The following is a 22,308-nucleotide window of genomic DNA, read 5'->3' as shown; positions in this document are numbered from 1 at the left end:
TGAGTGGTAAAGAGAGGCAGTAAGGAGAAGGAAGAAAAAAAATGGCCCGATGATTAAACTGGTGAGCAGCACTGCCTCTAACCTCCTTTTCACTAGAATAAAGTAACAGCTAAGGAGACAAGACTTGTAGGGACCCAAAGATTACTCTGGAAGGAGAAAGATATTGTTTCTTAAAATGCTACTTACATTCAAGGCCTCAGGAGCCACTGAGTTCCAACTTTGTGGACTGCCACAACTGCCTTCATGGCAAATATCATCCTCCAATGTCTATTTTCCCATTTTCCACTGACAGAGGATGTTCTTCTGTTTGTGTGTGTTTGTTGGCCTGTACATTGATCTAGGATATCCATAATCTGCCCAATTTATTTTTTCTTTAATTCTGCTGGGTCCATTTCCAAGGAATTCTATGAATGAATTTCTGAAATCTTTTGTTCCCAATCCTGAATTCAAAAATTTGCTATTTCCATTGAAATGTCATCAGGATGACATTTTCTAGTAGAGCTCCGCCTCCTCAAACACATGTGTAATCAACAGGGTAATTGTCCAAGGGTCAGACAAGCCTCAGCAGTCTCTTCACAACACCCCACCATGACCCCCATGCAGGCTCCAGCCGTCCCTAGATATCCGGTGAGGTGGAAAGCTGGGGGTGTCTGTACCCTGCAGCAGGAGTCACCCACTTTATCACTCGATTCTTCCAGTGTTGCTGCAGGATTCAGGCTCAGCGTACACGGGTGCTTCATCTGAAACAGCTCCCAGCCTCTTGCCTGCTCCCAGCACACTGAATGTGCTTGGAGGCTGCGAGTCTTCAGGCGCAGCAGGGGCCACCCTCCAGGGACCACAAGGGACAAGCTTCCAGCCATCACTCTCATGGGAACCTTTACATCCCAACCAGATTATGCATAGATGCTGCCAGCTCCTCCTTCAGTACTGCTCCTCCCACTGCTCCTCTGATGACCTGTGGTGGCACAGATCATTGAAGGAGACCTGCAGAGCTGTGTCCTCCTCCTAGATGCAGCTCTGAAAGGCAGAAGTTTGAGCAATGTTGTGTCTTGTTTTCTGTGCCACCTGAAAATTCATGTTTTTTTACACCAGTGATTCAGCAGAGCAAACTGTGTCTGAGGACTGGGATGTAAGACAGCTTCTGTGAAGGAAAACTCCAAAGCTGATCTCCAACACAAAACCAGGGTGAGTTTCTGTGTTGGCTCCCTGTAAATTCTGCTGTACTTCTTGGAAGCAGTTCCTGAAAGAGCATTTCATTCAGCCTAAAAAGAAGCACAGAGAGTATATCTGCTGACCAGCTGTGCTGAAACATGTCTCTGTCTCCATAGCCTGCTTCTCTTGAGAGACAGTGACAAACCCAGACATTACTGAGTTTGTTTTGGAGAATGATGCTCTGTGTCTCGCCCCGTCAGAAGTGACCTTGAGACGACAGCGCAGCAATGTGTTTAATTTGAATTCTGCCTGTCTGGTACTGTAGGGATAATTGTCCATCCTCAGAAAATAAGGGGGCTGTGGCATATATAAGATGATCAGTAGTAGGCAATGGGAAGGGGAAGAAACCAAAACTCCTGTGTTCTTTATACAAAAAATCAAACAAGGGCTTTATCCCCTTTCAATGGACTAGTCTAATTTATCAATTTTCTAACTCATTTCTTCATTAATTCAAACATTCATTAACTCACAAAGTTGTGAATTCGTGAGCTTACAAGCAAAACATTTGCTTGGGGGTGAGAGTGCTTGTCCTTCTTCCTCTGTCACACTGCAGGCATCCCTTGTGTCTCTGTGGGAAGCATGAGAGCCTCAGCAGCTCTGCTGCTGGTGGATCCACTTCAGAAAGCTCATGCTACACCTAAAGGCAGTGATTTGCCAGCAAGAATAAACTTAAGAATAGATAGTAGTAGCACATGCACTTTTACATCTACTTGCTTGGGTCATAGGTTCATTTGCTACCAGCCCTTTGTAAGCTGTTAATAACACCTTTTAAAAGATGAATAATTGTGCTGAGCAATCTGCCATGCTTTGGAAAGCAGTGTTAGGGGCTGGCCCCTGTTGCCTTTGTCCTCTCCAGGATCCCCTCTCTCTCCCAGCTGAATGTACAGTGAGAGGGGCTGCTTAGGGTGGATGAGCCCCAGTGGCTGGCACACATTTACATGTTTCTTTAAAAGTTTTGGGGCCCTCATCATGTCGTGGGGTCCATTCCTAGGCTGTTTTACTATAGTAGGTTACAGAGTGGCTAGGCTATCACACTACACCCTGGAATAGGTGCCTTCAGATCCTGAAGTCCCCAGCACAGCACATAACTCTTGTTCTTCTCCCCGCTGTCCGTCTGACTCCACAGCAGATCAATTCCTGCCTGGGTCCGGGTTTCTTTTCTTTCGGTCTCTACCCCAGCAAAGTGGGCATGTGTTCAGACAAGTGTCCGCAGGTTCCGCCAGGCGGCCGGCTCTGGAGGCATCACTGATGCATTGCCCCACAGTGACCTCTTGTGGCAATTTAATGCTTCCAGCTCTGCAGAACAACGCAGTCAGCAGAGTGGGAGGACTGACCGTGTGCTGAGCCTTGGGTACACGAGTAAATGTATACCTGAGTCCTTGCCCGTGACTTTCCCCACGGGTGCCCACAATAGAAACAAATTGTTTGCTAACTGGAGCCTGTCCTTGCTCAGTGTCCTTATCTACCACCTACATTTGGGCTCCTGTGTCGATAAGGGTTGTTGTAAAGTAGTGGGCTTTAGCTGCCACCATCATCTTGGTACTTGGATCCTCAGCAGGGCAAGTAGCAGCTGCTCTGACTGCCACCAGGTTAAGCCCCAGCCCTGGTTGCCTGCATATCTGTGGTCTAGGGGCAGCGCAGGTAGATATCAACACCCCTGAGCTCGCATCCCCAACATCCCCTGACTCAGTCATTACATTTTTAATTACAGTGTCACCACCATCCCTGGGTACAGATCCCAGAGGACTATCATGGAGAGCTGATAAGAAAAACTTGGCCAATTGACATAAAAGAGTGGTTGTCAGCCCATTTAACTGACTCAGGGAGAGTTCTTTATCTAAACACATTTTCCATAACCACTTACACCCAGTATTGACTGGGGGGTGCTCCTCTATTTCCCCATTTTGCTTTTCACTTCCACATAGAGACAGGCCTCCTTTCCATTATGTTAGCTGAGGTTCCCCCTGTTCTTTTGTCATTTGTGGTATATACTAGTATATATCACATATTCTGGGAACTCCCTTGGAAGGTATCATCACTTAAACCTGGCTAAGGCTAATGAATCCAGTGCTTCCTCCACTCCTTTTCCTATGGGACTGAGGTGTCCCTGCTCACTAATAACTGCCCAGAGACTTGGCTCTGCCAGGGGGGTAGGGGTGGGGGATGTTTGTCTGGCACCTGGGAAAATGGGGGCTCCTTCCTCCAATTCAGCTAAAACAGGGGATTTTCAGTCTGACTGCCACAGCAGCCAGGCAATAAGGCTGGTGTCTAGTAGTTATTACAGGTTGAAGCAGGCACACGCTCATGGGAGTGCTCTGTTGTCCTGTCTTTATTACTGGTAGAGGGACGGGGGTAGGAAGATCATCCCTGCTATCATCTCCCCCTGAGGACAGGGGACCAGGGTCCAATAAATCCCAAATATCCAACAGACTTTAAGTGGGTCTAACATAGTGGCTTCCAGCAATCTCCTACTGTGCCCTTTGGGTTCTGCAATTATCTGGGGCTGAAGTTTTGATTCTAGAAATTCATTTTGCATTTCTAACTGTCTGTACTTTACTTCCCAGTTACTCCTTCCATTTTCCTTTTCCTCATTTTCCTCTTTCATTCATGCAATCTCTCCCTTCATCTCGTCTGTCGCTGCTCTTAAACAACGGCCTAGTAGCCAACACATAGCATCTTTCCCTCTTCCCTTCTTTAAATTACCAGAAGCCTATCTTAAAACTCATGCCAAATTTTGTTAGCATCCTTGCAACAGCTTTCTGCCGAAGATACATCTCAGTTAGATTTTCACAGTCCCTCTTTCCCAAATTTATCTCCCGGTTGTTGACACTCGTTATTCAGTTTTTCATTTGTCACCATGACACACACACACTTAACCAATTGCCTCAGTTGGCATGGTGAAGCAGCTCGTCCCTGCCAACAGACGTGTCAGAGAGAGATCCAACTTCTGACACTGATAAAATGTCACGGTTCATTTGGGTCTCTCACATTCACAGAGCAACATACTCTGTGAATCAAGCTTTCTTTCATGAGCTCATTAGCAAGGGTACAATCCCCTTTTGATAGATTAGTCCAACTTCTTAATTCTCTAAATAGTTGCTTCATTAATTCACCCTCTCATTAACTCACAAAGTCACTAACTCATGCACTTATGAACAAAACAGTTGCCTAGCTGGGAGTGAGAATGCTCATCTTTCCTTTTCCATCACACTGCAGGCATCCCCTGTGACACTCTGAGCACATGAGCCTAGCAGCTGATGGATCCACTTCAGAAGGCTTTGATCAGAAACTATCAAGGAGTTACTCTTGTAAAGGTGCAATGACTGCAGACCTTGTCCTCTTCTGCCCTTGGTACCCCGTGCACGTGCTGCTCTTACTGAGACAAACAGGGCTGCTACCAGCCAGCACCAGGCCTTAGCAGGAGCTGTGTGCTAGGGCAACACCTGACAGGAGCTGCGGGAACAGCCACAGACATTTATTTCCACCACTGCCTTATTTATTCCTGACTTGATTCACACTGGTACTGAGCACAGCTCATAATCTAGAGCTGAATCTGGATTTTTCTGCTAGAAACTACTGAAGTAGTTTGTTATTCTACATGTGCATCTTATGCACACATCACCAATGCAAGCTAGCACTGTAATTCTTTTTCCTCTTTAATGACTTTCCAAGCTGGATGAAAGCTCATGTAACAGCAGACAGTGGCTTGAAGTAGCTGCTTTGCAACATCAATTTCTCCAGCTTTTGGGTTATTTATGAAACAGGAGGTCTCCTGCAGAAACAGCCAAGAGGACCCCTTTAACTGGGGCTGCAGAAGTCACTCTGCTCCGGGGAGCCCATTCCAGCCTCATTCCTGCCTGGGCAGCTTTGAATGTTGGCTTCTGGTTGGGTTTCCATGTTAGCAATAGCATTGCAAGAGTCCGGGGCCTGATTTCTGTGGCAATGATGCCTCAGATACAGTTCTAGGTGCACTGGAGGTGTTGTATTGGGCTTATGTGGCAAGGTTTTAGTAGATGGGCACTGCAGAGGTGGCCTTTGTGAGACAAGGCCAGAAGCTGCCCTGTGTCAGATAAGGGCCAGCTCCAGCCTTCTCCATAAGGGACCCACCACTGTCCAGAGCTGAGCCAGTACGTGATGTTGTTTGCACCTCTGTGAGAGCAGATTTAAGAAATGGAAAAAAAAAAAAAAAAAAAAAAAAAAAAAAAAACTGCTGCACAAAAGCAGCTGGGAGAGAGGAGTGAGCAGCAGCCCTGCAGCCCCCCAGGTGAGTGCAGCAGGAGGGCAGGAGGTGCTCCAGGCACGCAGCAGCAGTTCCCCTGCTGCCTGTGCAGAGGCCCCTGGTGGAGCAGGCTGTCCCCCTGCAGCCCATGGGTCCCACATGGAGCAGATCTCCACGTTGCAGCCCCCCCATGGGTGGAGGAGCCCCCGGTGGAGCAGGTGGATGTGGCCTGGAGGAGGCTGCGGCCCATGGAGAGCCCCCGCAGGAGCAGGCCCTGGGCCGGAGCTGCAGCCCGTGGAGAGGAGCAGGGGGTCTGGGGGGAGCTGCCGCCCACCCGAGGGGGACACATGCTGGAGCAGTTTGCTCCTGGGGGATGGACCCCGTGGTACAGAGCCGTGTGGGAGCAGTGCTTGGAGAGCTGCTGCCTGTGGGCAGCCCCCACAGGCTCAGTTGGGGAAGGACGCAGCAGAGATGAAGCCTCAGGGACTGACCGCAGCCCCCATTCCCTGTTCCCTTGTGCAGCTTGCAGGGAGGATGTAGAAGAAGGTGGACGGGGGGAAGGTGGTTTTAATTTGCTTTTAGTCTCTCACTGCTCTGGCTTGTTAGTAATAGGCAATAAATTGCATTAACCTCCCTACTCTGAGTCTGTTTTGCCTGTGATGATAATTGTTAAGTGATCTCCCTGTCCTTATCTCAACCCTTAAGTCCTTTCCATAGTATCTTCTCCCACTTTCCCTTTGAGGAGGGGCAGTGGGAGAGCAGTTGTGGTGGAGCTCAGCTGCCCAGCTGGGTAAAACCACCACGGGTACAGTGTCGACCTGTGAGAAACCAGCCGAGCCTCCTGCCGGCAGAAGGACCGGCTGCAAGCATGCAAAGGACAGCACTAGATGGTGCAGTCACACCAGTGCAGCCACCCGGGCCTCCTGGCTCGCTGTCCAGCAGCCCATGGCAGAGGCAGGCTCCTGGTGTCCCACAGAGCCTTTCTGTAGTGGCACCTCCACGCCCAGAGGCCGCACTGGCCAGCCCAAGTGGGCAGAATGGATCCTTACTGCCCCCCTCTTGGAACAGCTGGAATAAGGGCAGTAAAGCCAGCACTCAGGAGGGGAGCGGCCTTTCCTGAAGGAGAAGCTTTTCCTTTTCCTGAGCACCCAGTTCCTGCAGAAAGAGGTGCTGGAGGCAGGAGGTGCTGCCAGGCCACCACAAACAGCATCCACAGGACAGCCTGGCCTCGGGTGAGGCCAGGTGGGGAAGGGGCAGTGAGCCTCCGGGGGGTTCTGCCCTCACTGTCAGCAGAGCTGCCAGGAGACAGACACGAGCCAACAGCTGGGCAGCAGAAATGATTTACTGGGGGGAAATGCTGAATGTTCCCTACACACTGTGTTCCAGCTATGCAAGGAAAGTACAAGGCTAAGGGGAGGCCACTCTCAGCCCCAGCACTACCTGTCCCAGTGGCGGGTGGGAGGCTGATGCAGCTCCACATCCCCAGGTCCCATGTGGAGACAGAGCTTGAGCACATCCTGCCAGTGTGCATACACACACAAATACATAAATGTCCAGGCACAGAGGTTAACACAGAGAGAAAGCTCTGTCTTTACCAGCACCCGGATGCACACCCACAGCACTCAGGTGGCCTGATCCTGCTCCTTCTCTCCCCTTGTTTAGGATTGGAGTCCGCCATTGCAATATGGCCCCCACAACACATGGGTTGCTCCTGCTGTGGGCTTTGGGCCCTCAGCCTGTCCAGCAGCAGCCCCCTGCCCTGCTCCAGCCACTGGCAGCAGCACCAGGAGCCCCGAGGTCGTGGCTCACCCAGCTGCTGGCACGCAGACCTCTGCTCCTGCCCTGTGGTGTTCGTACCTGCACATGCAGAGATCACAGCCACACAGGAGGCAGTAAGGAATCAGATTTACACAGGGTAGGGGACTGACTGTGCTGATCAAGCACAGGGCTCAGTCTGACAAGTTGCTGATCAGCCACCCTTACATTCAATCAGCCCTTTCTTCCCTCTTTATCCTACAGCTGTTCCTCTCCAATCTGCCTCAATTATTTCCTTCCTCACCTTTGTTCTGCCCTCTAAACACTCCCTAATTCTTAACCCATTCCCATATCCCCCTTCAAAGATCCTGTAGTCAGTTTTATACAGTCCCCAAGTGTTCTTCCTCCTGCATCCCATAGATCCCTTATCAGTTTCAGCTGGCAGTTTTCTGGGGAGTTTCCCTGTTGACTCATCCTGGTGGGTTTCACACCTGGGACAATGGTCTCCTCCAGGGATGGTCTTAGGAAACAGCCAATTCAGTGCGCTCTAATTATCACTGATTAGGTTTTCACTGATTAGGTTACCAAGGTTCCTCCACCTATCATTGTTTCTCTGATTTTCCCGTGTCTGTGTGTTTATGATGATTAGGCGTTGCCCTTAGTTGGCTAACTAACAGATGTCTGTAGATTTGGTTAAAAGTAAACAAAGGGAACTCAGATCTTTCTTGTTTGCCAAAGTAAAAATACAATGCCCTTTCTCCACACCTGGTTTAATTAAGCATTGTTAACAAATGGCAAAGTGTGAAGTGAGGACTGCAAATCTTTGAATAACAGAGGATGCTGTAGTCAGCCCACATGGCACCAGGAATCTGCTACATCTGAGGCCGTAGAAGAGACAGATGCTCCTGGTGTCAGCAGTATTACTGCAGAAGCAATGGTAATGTCTTTCTTGAAAACACCTGGCACAGAAAAAGCTTATCCTCTGAACTCTGTTGAACAGCTTGTGCTGTCTGTAGTGCATGTGGTACCTTAGTCATCCTCAATTATAGAACTACTGAAGAGTTGGTCTACCTTCAGCTGCTGTGTGAGCATTAGTGTCCTTACCTTCTCTGAGGGGGTGGCCTTGGAGGGAATACTGGGGCAGAGAAGAGGACTCCTGTTGGACACAGAGAGATTATGTTGCCTCCTTCTCTGGGAGCAGGAGCAGTTGCTGTGGTCTGACGCAGAGCTCTTATAGCTTTCCTGGATAAAAATTGATTCATGATCTAGTAAATGGAGGGCAATAGTGCTTTGTTACCAGGATTGTGGGATATTTCTGAGAAGTAGGTGGAAGTAGTTACACATCTAAGGAGGGCTTCAATTACTGTCATTTTCAGCAGACCACAAAAGGCTTACCTTTAGGGGAAATCAATGTGTCTCTGACCAAAAGCTATCTCTATGCAATATCTTGGGCAGAGAGAGAAGAAACCTGCCAGAAATCCTGATGACAGGAGGTTTTGGAGGCAGGTGGCAAATCAAATCAGAAAAACTTAACTCCCTCAGTTTCTGGGCACAATCTCTGAACAGCAGCAGAACCAGCAGCCATTGCCATTCCCGAGAGGCAGAGCAAAAGTAACTACCTCCTGAGGGGAGGAGAAAGCACAACTGTCAGACAGCCTCAGTCTGACAAACAACATGGACAGTGAGTCAGGAAAAAACAAAACAAAACACATTTTTTTTTTGCCTTATGCTAACTTCAGGCATGTTTTGATTCTAAAGTATTCCAGTAAGTAAAAGCACAATAGCGTTGTACTACAAAACACAACTGTAATATTAGATCCTGTTGCAGACAGTAGCTTTAAGTGGGTACCTGAGGCAGGGTGTAAGTACAGGACAAGCACATGTGGTACTTCCCCTTATATTTATACTTTCCCAGACTCAGTTTTGGGACTTCCTGACTCAGCTGTGCTTTCTGCATATTTGAAATCTCTCAGTGGATTTTCTTCCATGAATTAATGCAGTGTTCCCTTCCCATCCATGTAAACTTACACCACCTCTTTTGGCAGGGAGTCTGGTAGATAGTTACCTTTCACTCATGTTCCCTCAGAGGTGTCCCTACTTCAGCACAGGTCACCTTCTCCTAGCCTGGAGTAAAAAAAAGTTAATTCTCCATCTGCGATCACTGCTACTCCCCCTACTTCATTTTCTCTGCTTAAAATCAGAGTATCTTTTTTTTTTGTTTGTTTGTTACTGACGCTCTGTTCCCATGATTCGGTTACGTTTTGAGCTCACAACAGAATCAAGCAGCGATTTCTCACTGGAACATTAAAACAGGCTAACCTCAGCACTCCTCTTTCGACAGCCTATTTTAAGCTCTTCTAAGCAGAAGAATCATTAATATTTCAGTATAACTCATTTAAAATTCAAATGTAACCTTCTAAACTTTGGTCCATGCCCTTTATCTATAGTGGATTATTCAGTTATCCAGACCCCCTTTATCTAAACCCATTATCCATTCTCAGTCTCTCCCTTTCTATTACTCAAGAAAATAACCCTGAGGGGAAAAATAGAGCTACACTGAACTTTATTCTTTAAAGGTCATAATTGGTTGTCCAGATATTTTTATGTTTCTTGTTTTTATCAAATTGTAAAAGCTGCCACTCCTGCCATCTCCTGCAGAAAGGGAAATCACTAGCTTCACAGCATTTTCGATTCATTGCTAAGTGTAACTTAAAAGATATGAACAGATTATTCTTAGTACTTATGCTGGTATGTATGAGCATATTCTTTAAAAAGGTCTTCATCACAGAAGTTACACCATGGCCTTCTGCAGCAGTTAGGTTTTATCGATCAACCTTATTTCTTGTAAAGCTAGTTTTCTATCTACACACACACAAAGGGAACTCACTTCAATTTGGTGGGGTTTCTGGGGGCGGGCGTGGTGGAATTGCTTTGTTTGTCTGTTTGGTTTATGTTGTATATAACAATGAGTAGATCGTGGATTCTTTATCTTTCATTCTCACTTTTGTAATGACTAGACTTAGCATCCAACTAGGAATTCCATCAGCCCTAAATTAGATATAAATATTGTGGCTAAGCTTTCACCTTACTAGCAGCACCCTAGATATGTTCACACCCCTTCTTTTGCCACTTCTCGCCCATCTCCCCAAAGCCAGGACTCAACACCCTGTGCTGCCAGTCCCACCGGGCCACAATTCCTTGTTGCTCCTCATACCAAACCATACCTTTCCTTGCACGGCCACCAGCCTCCTCAGGCCCACTCCCCTCCCACGTGGCTGCGTGACCAACAAACATCCAGAATTCGGCATCCAGATGTGACCGTCTCAGGAATCCTGTTTCTGGCAAGCTGCCGGCCCATCCCCAGGCACTTGCTGTATCCAGGCTGTGCAGGTTCCTCCGCGAGCACAGCTGCCTCCCATATGCTCCAGGTCTGAAGGGGAGAGCCAGGTCTGCTTCCAGAGCTTGAGCTAACAGGCAGGATACTCAAGCTATTTCCAACAAAACAGCCTCCTGCTGATTCAGGTGGCTCGGTTGCCAGTCCCTATACTGATGCCTGTTCAGGGTCCTTCACATTACCAAGTACCAGGATATCATAAATGCACAAACCTTGCATAAGGATGGGCAGAAGACTTCAGTGTCTGCATTTACTGTGACCAGAGCAGGTGTTTGCTGATAGTGAATTTAGCATCTCAGCTTCATAGCTGAGACAAGAACACAAATGTAGCTTTTACAAAACGAGTTCAAGTGTGAGTCTGTACAAAGCATGTGGTTTACTGATTTTTCATCCTGGCTCACTGAATACTATTATCTATCTTGAATTTAATGGATTTTTTTTTCCTCACAATTTTCTGAAGTATCTTAATAGTACATGCATATTTTATAGAAACTTATACCCAAGTTGCCATTTAATTCTGTAATTAGCTCCTTTAATTCACATGAAAAGCTGAACATCCGTTAACAACAATCATCATGAGCAAATCTAACTCTGAAGATTAATCAACCATCAAAAAGTAATTTACAGTGAGCAAGCTGAAAAAAAAAACAACACGTACACACATTAGAACAAATTGGTAGTTGTATTTTATTTAATCAATGAAAATCTACATTAAAAACACAAAATCAAATTCAGTAACCCAATACATTGGATTAAAGAAAGCTTCAAGCTTTTAAGCACAAGCCAGAAGTCACAGTCTCAAATGAGAGTTTCAGAGGCCAAAGCAATACGCTGGAACAAAGGAGGATATTTAGGTGGAGTCATGCTCCTTGCACCGTTAGCATGGTTTCAGGTGCAATATATATTTTTAGCTGTCAGTTACAAGAAGCTTTTGTATTTGTTTTATAGTTATGGTTGTTGCATTGCTTACCTAGGCCCTGGATTAATGGAGAAAACAAGCAAGTTTAAGCACTTGCCTGCCCAATTACTACCAACAGACAATTTACATTGTGATAAAGCTAGCTTTATTTAAATGAGGTTCAGACAAGAGTTAACTTTACATATTATTAACAGCTTTGGAGCTACAAACATAAGAATCAGGATTACACAGGTCATGCTATTGTTATTTCATTTTACCTGCTGCAGTCATTGCAATATGGCTTAACGTACATAGGTACACAATTTGTACAAATTCAGCCAAGTTTGCACTTGTGAGGTGTTATTAAGAGCATGATTAACTTGCAAGCCAACTTAAACCTGTGGAAACCAACCGAAGTTGTTGGAATTGCCCAAAGCTAAGGGGGAAAGCTGCCACTAACAATGGACAAAGACAGACTGGATTGTTTGAAACCACATTGTTTGGCTTTAAATATTTATATAATTTGCTCTGAGGTAAGGAAAAATCTTTTGATGCTTCCACGCAGGGCAGCACCAGATGGTGCAATCACACCAGTGCAATCAGTCGCATTGCTTGCTGTACGTGCAGCCCCGAGGAGAGGCAAGCACCTGCCATAACAAGAGCATTTGTACACTAAAAGTTGTTTTTAAAATAAATTACTATACAGGTAGGATAGTGAGCTATTGTTCAACTTGGTGGGCATCGCTTTTCACAAAGTGCGATCTGTAACCTTCACTTTAGAAATCAGAGCTGTGACTGGTACCCCATGTTTGATTTTAATGTAAACAAACAAAAGGGAACACCTACTCCTGTTAGGGACAGACATCCCAGGACTCTCAGGCTTGAGGCCTCTTTCTCCTTTAGATCACCCAGCTCACCCTGGTCTGCAGCTGTTCTCAGTCCAATCCACCTTAGGTGAAGACTTTTAGGATTTCAGCACCCCAAACTTCTCTTCTGTCTTTTGCAATCCAAAGCAGAATTCACTACCTGCCTGGATGTTAGATGGTGCGGGTGGAGGAAAGACTTGGGGATGAATGGGGTAGTGACCAGGACTGAGCAGGGTGCGATTTAGGTGTTGTGGTACAGCTGGGGTTGCTGTACGAGTAAGACAGCAGGGAAATAATAAGTCTGAAGGGTTCTCAGAAACCTGGGAGGACTGCAAGTTGAAGTGATGTTGGTCAACACAGTTGGATCTGACACAGGTCAGGGCTCTCCTTTTGTCTTTAGAAATACCATAGTTCTACATTAAAATCAGAACTGGGCTTAGGATATACATATAAATATTCAAAGCATGACAGCCAAGTTTTGGAGAGATTTTACAAAGGGAAAAACCTGGAACAATAAATAGGAAACTACATGTTATCAAATTCCACTCCACCAGTATCCATTTCCTCTCCAGGCTACTCTACAAAATTCCTTTAAGGGTACGCCTAAACAGTACAGAAGTATCATAGCTCTACAATAAAATCAGAACTGGGTTTAAGACATACATATAAATATTCAACACATTACAGTCCAGTCCTGAAACCTGAAGTCTTGAACAACAGAAAAAGAGCATTCTCAATCTCCTTTCAAGCTACGCTGTAGAAGTAATTTCTGACTAAATCAGGCCTGCGCAAACACAACTGAAGGATGGATGGAGATACCTGAATGGGACTGAAAGGCAGCAATCTTGAGCATCTTGCTCAAGGATTTGTGCGTGATCCAGTTCCTGCTGTTTGCTAGACATGTCTGCTAGTCAGCCAGAAGTCTCGTGTGTTCTCATCTGTCAGCTCTCCTCTTTCCCCTCAGCACAGAAGTGGAGCAGCAGCTGTGGCCACTTGTAGGTCAGATCAAGGCAGCTACGGAAGATGTTTGGGGTAAGGGAGACTGCAGAAAGGAGGTAGGGGATTTGGGGATGAATGAAGGGATTCAGGAAGTCAGGGCACAGACAGGACACGTTAAGTGAGGGGACGGTAATAACTGTGGCACAAATTTTAGTGGTCTGTCCATTCACTCAGTTGTGCATCTCCAGTCTAAATGGGATATTTTGGGCAGAGGCAAATGACCTTTGAATGGAACACGTGTAGATATACCCAACATTAAAGGCATTGTTTTTTAATGACAATGACAAAAAATGTGAAGTCTTCAAAAGAGCAGATGTTAACATCCAAGAATAAAGGGTAGTGAATTAAGCTCCTGGTTCTGTCACAGGATTGTCGGTTGTTCTCTAGGACCAGCATCTCTCCAAATGCCACATGGATACTTAGCACATCTGAAAGTAAGAAGACGGTACAAAGAAAACCCTGTATTAATGACAACTTACTCTCAAAATTATCTTATCTTTCCCAAGCAGTTTTAGAAATGGATTTGAAGACAGTCACATGGCTTAGTTAAGCAAAAACAGTAAATAGCAAAGAGAAAGACTATACCTATCACCTTTTCTGATTTGGATTTCACTGAAGTATAAAGAGCTTTGGGAACAAGGCACTTCAAGTTTACCATGTAAGGCAACACTCACCTCTAAGATAAAGTAAAAAAAAAATAAAAAAAAAGTCTGTGGATTAAATCTTATACGCATCTGTATGGCTATGTTTAATGTATCTTGGAAAACTGGAAACTACATGTTCTATCTCCCAGAAATACCACCCTAAACCACAGGTCAAGACAAAGGCCTTTAATGTGAGCACAGCTGTACAGAAAACAAATAAGGTGTAGAGTAGGTGCATATAGGGAAATCCGTGGCCTGTTGGTTGAAACAGGGAGTGCTTGTCTTTCACTGGAATTAAAAAAAAAAAAAAGAAAAAAAAGAAAAAAAGGGAGAGGAGAGACACAACAGTTGTAGAGAGTGCAAAATCTACTTTGGGGAGAAGAAGAAATTGCTGGCTGAAATTGCTACTTACATTCAAGGCCTCAGGAGCCAACGAGTTCTGACTTTGTGCACCATCACAAGACGTGCCTCCTTCTTGGCAACCATCATCCTGCCACGTCTGCATCTTCCCATCCTCCACCGGTAGGTGACGTTGTTCTTCCTCCCTTTCTGCACACGTTTGCTGACCTATATGTTGGTCTGAGATTTCTGTAACCTGCCCAACCTCCTTTTCCTTCAGTTTTAGTGGGTGTACATCTTTGGTTGAATCTTCTGAAGTACTTAGCTCTAATGCTGATTTCTGAAGTCTTACACTCTCCCTTGAAATGTCGTCAGGGGTAGGCACAATATGAAGAGAATTCTGACTTTGTCCATCTTCCAGCACCTCACAAGTTAACAGCACGTCTTTTGTTTTTCCTACAGTTGCATGAATTTCTGCAGACTCTATTAATGTAGCATGTTTCTCTACTTTGGATTGCTGGAGCTCTTGTTCCATACTTGATATCTCTTCCTTTTTTACTAGGAACTGGTGATCTGCATGCATGTTTTCCAGAAGTTCAGGTATAATTGTACCTGATGGGCTTTTTCCTACGGTCTTAATGTGCTGCTCTGACTCAAAGGCCTCTTCTGTTTCCGCAAGTTTATTAACGGCCGTCTGGATGACATTCAGTACAATTTTTGTACTCTGGGACTCTATAGTCCCAGAAGGAACAACATCCGCCTCAAATTCTGTGTGGGTGAGGGAGAGACCATCGCTTAAAGGAGCAGCATGCTGTTCGGGTAGTCCAGTGCTCTGGGGACTCTCTGGTATTCCATTCATGTAAGCGGGACTTACTTGAGGCTCGGGTGCTTCTGCCCTACCAGACTGTGCACTTTCACTGCCTGAAGTGTCAAGGGTGGTACATGGGACCTCATCAGAAACCATTTGCTCTGGTGTGGTTGCCAAGGGCTCTGCAGTTTCGGCTGTTGTGTCTGTGGGCGTGACGGTTTCTGCCACGACATGCTCTTCGACTGCTGCAGCTGCTACAGGCACAGGCATTTTCTGAGCCTCCGAGCTCTCAGCTGATAGGAAGGCTGAGTCGGGGTGCTCCTCCTGCGCAGTTAAAACCTCTTGCTGGACATCTGTTGAACAACATTCATCACCCCTCACAGCTTCCTGTTCTCCAGATTCAAATACTTCTTTGGCTCCTTCCATCAATTGCCCATTTATGCTTTCTACTTTCTGAAGGTCTTGACAGTTCAAGGTTTCTACAAGTTCTTGTGCTGTTTCTGCAGACCTTTCTTCAACTAAGCTGCTTTGTTTTTCACTTGTCTTAGGACTTATGTCAGTGAGGGGAGTGCTTCCATTTTCAGTGATACCTAGGCACGCTGATGCTGCATTAGATATGCTGTCTCCTTCAGTCTGGGGGGTGACCTCAGTAAGAGCCTTACCGCTTGGGGAGTGTGTTTCAGTTTTAAGCATGGCATCTTCTATTTTGCCTCCTTTGACTTCATCGCTCTGGGAGAGGCTTTCAGTTGTTTCTGTGCATTTTGGCTCTAGGATGGGGACGGGATCTTTTGTCACTATCTGCCTGACATCCCCATCCCTCACACTCTGCTCAGCAGCTTCTGCTGCTTCTGAGGCTGTGGTTTCAGAGGTAAGGGCACAGGTTTCTACCTCATTCTGCATCGGGACCTCAACAGCAATGACTTCTGTGCTTTTTACTCCAAGGAGTGCAGCATCTTTTTCCTCTTCCTGGGCAGGTGCCTTGCTAGGAACTCTTTCAGTACAAGTTTGCTCTTGTGAGTCTAGCTCAGGAATTTTGTCTTGTCTTTCAGGTTCAACAGGGACCACAGTGACAACTGCTTCTGTACACACTGGTCCTGCGGTGAGAGTTTCATCCTCTCCTTCAAGCTTCACGGGCTCTTCACCTGGAAGCCCCAAGGCAGAGGTTTCATCTTCGGTCTCGTTCTGCACCTGTGGAGAATCGTAACAGATCCTTAAAGAAGGGTACAAGCAGGGAGAGACTGAGAATGTTCTGGGTGAAAGCACCAGAAGAGGTGACCAGGAGGAGAGGAATGTTATAAGGACACTGAGATTAGCAGGTTACCAAGATCCCAGCACATCCAGTGTGTCGGGACACAGCTCAGAAAATAAAGGGCAGCTCAAAGCAAGGGACAGCTGACAGCACTTGAAACCAAGACAGCCAGAAAGATGGTGGAGACGTAGGTAAGAAGATAGGAACGCATCAGTCACAATAACTTCTGTACACACATAGAGATAATGGTATCATTTCTTTTCCTGCCTTTGCAGAAGTGTTTCAGATACAACTGTATCTCTGCCTATGACTAAAGATACCACCTGCTATGTCTGGTATCATATGCATCACAGCTGCATCATATGTTTTCATATAATATCTTCAGTCACAGAGTGCTGTGCAGGAGCCCCAGTGGCAATCGTTTTCAGCACCTTCTGATCCATGCACACCATCTCCCACCCCCTTTCTGCAGTCATTGCATCCACATCACTGCACATGAGCATCAGTGGCTGCTCCTTCTGGACATCCGTGTCTGTCTCACTAAAAACAAACTTCAGATGCCTCATGTTGCACAAGGAAGGTCTTTGACAGGACTATTGCCACAACCTGACTCTAAATCAAGTTAACACTTGCTGATTTTTTCTTTGACAGATCAACCTTAGTATCTTATGTAATACTTACTGCAGCCTGGACTTCTGGAATACATTCATCTCTCATCTCATCTACTGTTAACTCTGCTAGGGGCAGTTTCTCTTGTTCTGAAGGCTCCTGCTTTGTTAATGGCTCTTCCTCAGGAGTGACAGTTTTGCTATCTTGTGATGAAGGTTCCTCAACTGTCCTCTGCATTTCAGATATCTCTTGGTCTTCTACAATTTCTTCCTCACATGCCTGCCACTGCCTTTCATCTCTCAATACATCCACATTTTCATATCCTTCTGTGCTTTCTTTCACTGCAGCAGATAATTCACTTCTTTCTGAACCTTCATGTCCTCTCTCTTCAATTTTATCTCTGTCCTGAATGCTCTCTGCACTTTCCGGGGGCTGGACATCATCCTCTGTGTGTTCTTCTCTTTTCAAGGACTGATCAAGCAAAACTGTTTCCTGACCTGCAACTTTCTCATCTGTAGCATCATCCTTCACTTCTGACTCAACTTCTTGCACTGTTGTAACTACAGTTGGTGTCATGGTTCTTTCACTAACCATCTGTGCTACTTCTGATGACTTTACTCTTTCAGCAACTTCGTGAAGAACTTTTTGCGTCTGCTTCTCTAATTCTTTCAAATTTTGTTCAGTGGCTTCTACTTCTTGTACTGGTGTAACTTCTTCTGTAGTATCTGGGGTTTCTAGCAACTGTGAAACAGCAGAAACCATCTCAGTTGTCTCCTCAGCAAAGGATACTTCCATTGTTTCTTCAGCACAGGAAGCTTCAGCTGTCTCCTCCAGAGCCGTCACTGCCTCTGAGGTTAACTCTAGCTCACTTGCTGTGGTATCATCACTAAGATCCTTTCTCGTCTCCGGCGCTGTCTTAGCAACTACCACTGCTTGTTCTACAACAACTTCTGATTCAAATGCTTTCTCAGTTTCTTTCTCTTCCTCTTCTTCTGCCTGCTCAATGCACTCTGTCAGAGCAGCAGATATCCACGATGGTGACCTTTCTTCAATACTGGTAACAGCTCTTTCCCCTTCCACAACAGTAACAGTGACTGCATGTACCAGCCCTTCACTGGGTTGCTTAACTTCTAGGGTGTCTTCTAATTTTTCTGCTCCTTCTTCCTCTGAGGTTTGTTTTTTCATTGCTTCAGCATCTTTCACTTTCTGGGCTTCAATTTTCTCTTGCTCTGCTGCTTCATATTCAGACAAAGGAACAACAGCTGGAATATCTGAATCTTCCTCAGCTGTTTCTGCCATGTCTTCTCTTGCTTGTTTAAGATGAGTTGGTTCTGGCTTTCCATCTGACTTTTTCTTCCTACGGCCAGGCATAAGTTTTCTAAATGGAACCCATGATTCATCTTTTCCAGGCTCACCATCCGATGTTGAATGTTCCAGGCTAGATCCCACAACAGAGTCTTCGGTTCTCTCTTCCATTCTGGTTTTGGATTTCCTTCTTGGAGTGACTAACCTTTTAAATGACTCCCATGTTGAAATACCTTCACCTTCAGATGGGCTTCCAGCTTGTTCTGGAGAGGAATTCCCTTGTCCTTGATCACTCTCCTGAGAACTAGTAAGAATTGCATCTGTTGCTGTTTCTTTGCTCTGTCCAGATTCTTCTATTTTTTGGCCATCTTGACCAAATTTATGCTCAGCTTCTTCATCAGATGATGATGATTTCCTGGCTCTTTTCTTTGAAGAGCCTACACATATAAAGGCTTCCCAAGACACAGAGGTGTCAACCTTTCTTTTGGGCTCTTCTGTGACTTTCTCTGTTTTCTGGTCTATTCCATTTTCTTTTAACTCTACCTGACTTTCTTCAGCTCCATTTTCAGTTGCAGGCACTGCAGTGCTCTTTGTCTTATCAATTTCTTCTTCTTTATCACTTTCAGAAGGTCTTCTGACACGTTTCTTGGGAGTCACCATCTTTTTAAATGATGCCCAAGGCGTAACACTTTCTCTTTTTCTCTCCACATCTGAAATTGCAGCATCTTCATTTTCAGAGACCTGCATTCCATCTGCAGATTTTTCCAAAGAAGGAATTTCATTCAGCTCCTCAGGAGAAGAAGCAGAACTCTCCACCTTTTGTTCTTCCGGGCTATCTGGGGAATCTGATAAGTGTTGAGTTAGTTCTCCCTGTTCCCCTAACTTAGATTCTTCTCTTTTGCCTTTATGCTTCTTTCCAGACAGTTTTTTTAATCCAGTACCCGTAAAGAGTTTCTTTAAAGGACTGCCTTGTAATTTAGTTTTTTCTTGAGAAGAGAGCAGTTCAGCTTCATTTGTGATACCTTCTGGAGGCCTCTTTCCAGCTGCTTCTTCAGGAGCTATTTCTGTGGTTATTTCACCTGGTTTAGTACTATCAGTCACAATTTCACCAATTTTGCCTTGTAGCCCTTCATCAGTGGGTTTGACTGATCGTTGATCATCTGCGGTATCAAATGACTGTTCAGAAGTAGAAAAGGACTTTGATCCAGCAGCCTCCAGAGTCAGTTCTGTCTCATGGCCTTTGCTTGCTGCCTTCTCTGTGGTTTTATCATGAGCTTCTCCTTGTGTTTCAGTGGCATCTTCTGCCATGGGTGAAATTTTCAATTCTGCTTTCTCTGATTTTTCATCAAACATTTCTTTCACCAGTGACACAGGTTTACTTCCTTCTATTCCTTCAGACTTTTTAAACTCTTCACTACTTGCCAATGAAGATCCTGCTTCAAGTTTCTCTTCAGAGGATATTTCAGTTCTGTCACTTATTTTACATTTTCCTGTTGACTCCAGATTTTCTCCTACAGGTAGGACTTCTGAGGATGCCTTCAGTTCTCCATTCACACTGTCTGTGATTACAGGGATTGTTATTAGTGGTTTCTCTGTCACTTCACTTTCCTTCTCTCCTTCTTCAGTTTTTTCTTCCTTTTTACCAATATTTTCTGTGACTTCTATTAATTTACCTTCTTGATCTTCTTCAGCTTTTTCCTCCTTTGCACTTGCTGTAGCAACAGTTGTCACTACATCCTGCTCATCATGCTCTAGTAGCTTTTCCTTCTCACTTGCATCAACTCCTATGGCTGTTTCAGTCTTAGGCTCTTGTTTTTCATCTTCTGTTTGTTCTTTCTCATGCGTTTCAATGGTTACTGCTGTCACATTCTTCTCTTCAACTTGCTTCTCAGACTCAGATTTCTCCTTTTCACTGGTTTCAGTTGTTAATGTTGCCCCCTCTTTTTCTTGCTCTTCTTCTTTTGTAGGAGATGGTTGTTCATCTTCTTTGGGCTTCCTAAAACTCTTCTTTTTTCTAAATCCAGCCAATCCCTGAGAAAAAAATTTTCTTAATGGTGATGCAGTATCATTGGCTAAAGCAGATGACTGAGAACTAATCTCATTTGCTTCTGGTGTTTTAGGAGATTCGTCTTCCGTTTTTTCATTTTTCAGTGCATCTTTGGTGTTGTCTTCTGCAGAGGGTGCATCTTCAGGCATCACTGTTTCTTCTGAGCTGACTTCTTTTTGATCATCAGCTCCTTCAGTGACTTGTGTTTCCTTTTTTACAGTAAGCAGCTGAACTGGTTCTGATTTTCCTGTCTTCTCTTTCTTCACTGTGAATCTGAATCCAACAAATTTAAAAACCTTTTTAAAGCCCAGATCATATGACGGTGGCTCAGATGCTTGTTCAAGGTCTTCTGCATCTTCTTCCAAAGATGGCAACTGTTTAACTACATGAGCATCCTCTTTCTCAGCATCTACACCATCTTTGGTGCTTGAGTCAGATGGACTTGTCTCCATAGTTTGGGTGTCTTCCTTCAGAATTACACCGGAATGTTCTGTTTGTTCAACTGTTTAAAAAAAAAAAAAAAAAGGGGGGGAAAAAAAGTTAATTTAGTTAATTTCCTTCTTGATTTAATGTTATATTATACCTTTAGGTACAGATATACGCTATTTTTCTACAGTTTTATCAAGCTTTCCTAAACATACATGTTCCTTTATCTGCATGCCTCTCTTAAAATTTTTAAGGACTAGTTTTTCTGACCTAAGATTACTGTAATTCCTTTCCTTTCTCACTTCATTGTAAATATCCTTTCAAAGTTTATTTGCAAATGCACCTCTAGAGCTCATTCTCTTCCTCTCTTTTGCAGTATTTTTCTTCTTTTGGAATTTAACACAAACTTAAGAGACAAAAAATTAATTTCTCTCCAATCAATACTCAAAGAACGTAAAGAACAACATGTGCAATCATTTCTGAAGTAAAACTCAGAATCCTTTCCAGGTAGAAGGAAACCTAGAGGGGTGGGAGTGGTGGAGAAATGTTGACTTAAAATTACAGCAAGAAAAGGAAAGCTCATTTTACAGCTCTGTCCCAAAAGAATGGTAAGATGTTAAAATGCCCATGGGAAATTCCCTATTTTTCTGAAAACCTGTAAAGCCCAGAACAGTTACATTACAACGTATTTGGTTTAAAGATTGTGAACCTTGGAATTCTCCCATACATCACATCACTGCTGTTGCCAGACAGAAACCTCATACGTAGCAATTCCACACCGCCTGAAAATAACGAAGTTGTTACTATGCAAGCAGGTAAAATTCTACCCTCCAGTTCTCACACGTCTGTGTTTGCATTGCTGCTTTCTTGAGCACTGTTTGAGTTTTTCCTTCAGGACACTGGCAGCCAGCCTCTCAGTCTTGCTGGGACAATTTAAGCATTATCACTCCCTCTAGCCATGAGCTGCCTAAATTCACAGACTGGCATATAAATTAATCCCCCTGAAATACAGCAGTTAAAAAGCCAGCACACATCCATTTAAAAGCACAAAACTGTAAGCTCTACATACCCCCAAATAAGTAACATGTTCTTACAAATTATTAACAAACTATTGTAATAAGCCTAAATGCAAGTTTAACATTTGTTTGAAAGAATTTTGGACCAAAAAAAATAATCCAATGTTAGTGGCAACATCTTGGGAGAAGGCAGTGCCCTCATCTTTACATTGTGTATGTGCTACTTTGATGCCCAAGGGCATGCAGGAGACAACTTTCAAAAGTACATGCATCACTGCATTCCCCAAAATGAATTTGTTTTTATTTGAACCATCTTCAAGTTGGATCTAACTGCTGTGAGCCTTCCTTTGCCAGGGACTGGACCAGCTGAGCTCTAGAAGTACCTTCCAGTTTAGATGCTTCCCTGCCTCTGTTTGCTTACGACCTCTTTAGAAAGAACTGCATCTTTGTAAGAGTATACACAACATGCGCTAAGGTAAGGCTGAAACACAACTAAATAATAAGTAAAACTAAATCTACAAG

General features: G+C 44.7%; 1 protein-coding gene across 2 annotated transcripts in view; it reads right to left on the bottom strand.

Annotated features, from left to right (window-relative positions):
* Nucleotides 1-11,621: 11,621 nt before the first annotated feature.
* AKAP12 (A-kinase anchoring protein 12) overlaps nucleotides 11,622-22,308 on the bottom strand; it is a 30,167-nt gene continuing 19,480 nt past the window's right edge. For both annotated transcript variants that reach the window (XM_032184297.1, XM_032184298.1), the window contains 3 exons: nucleotides 17,065-20,846; nucleotides 14,400-16,322; nucleotides 11,622-13,771 (listed from right to left, as the gene is read on the bottom strand). In XM_032184297.1, coding sequence (XP_032040188.1) covers nucleotides 13,763-13,771; nucleotides 14,400-16,322; nucleotides 17,065-20,846 — 5,714 coding nt within the window. In that variant the 3' untranslated portion in view covers nucleotides 11,622-13,762. The remainder of the gene's footprint in view (nucleotides 13,772-14,399; nucleotides 16,323-17,064; nucleotides 20,847-22,308) is intronic.

This window comes from Aythya fuligula, chromosome 3, assembly GCF_009819795.1.
Source record: "Aythya fuligula isolate bAytFul2 chromosome 3, bAytFul2.pri, whole genome shotgun sequence".
Lineage (NCBI taxonomy): Eukaryota > Metazoa > Chordata > Aves > Anseriformes > Anatidae > Aythya > Aythya fuligula.
This window is presented reverse-complemented; position numbering and strand designations above follow the sequence as displayed.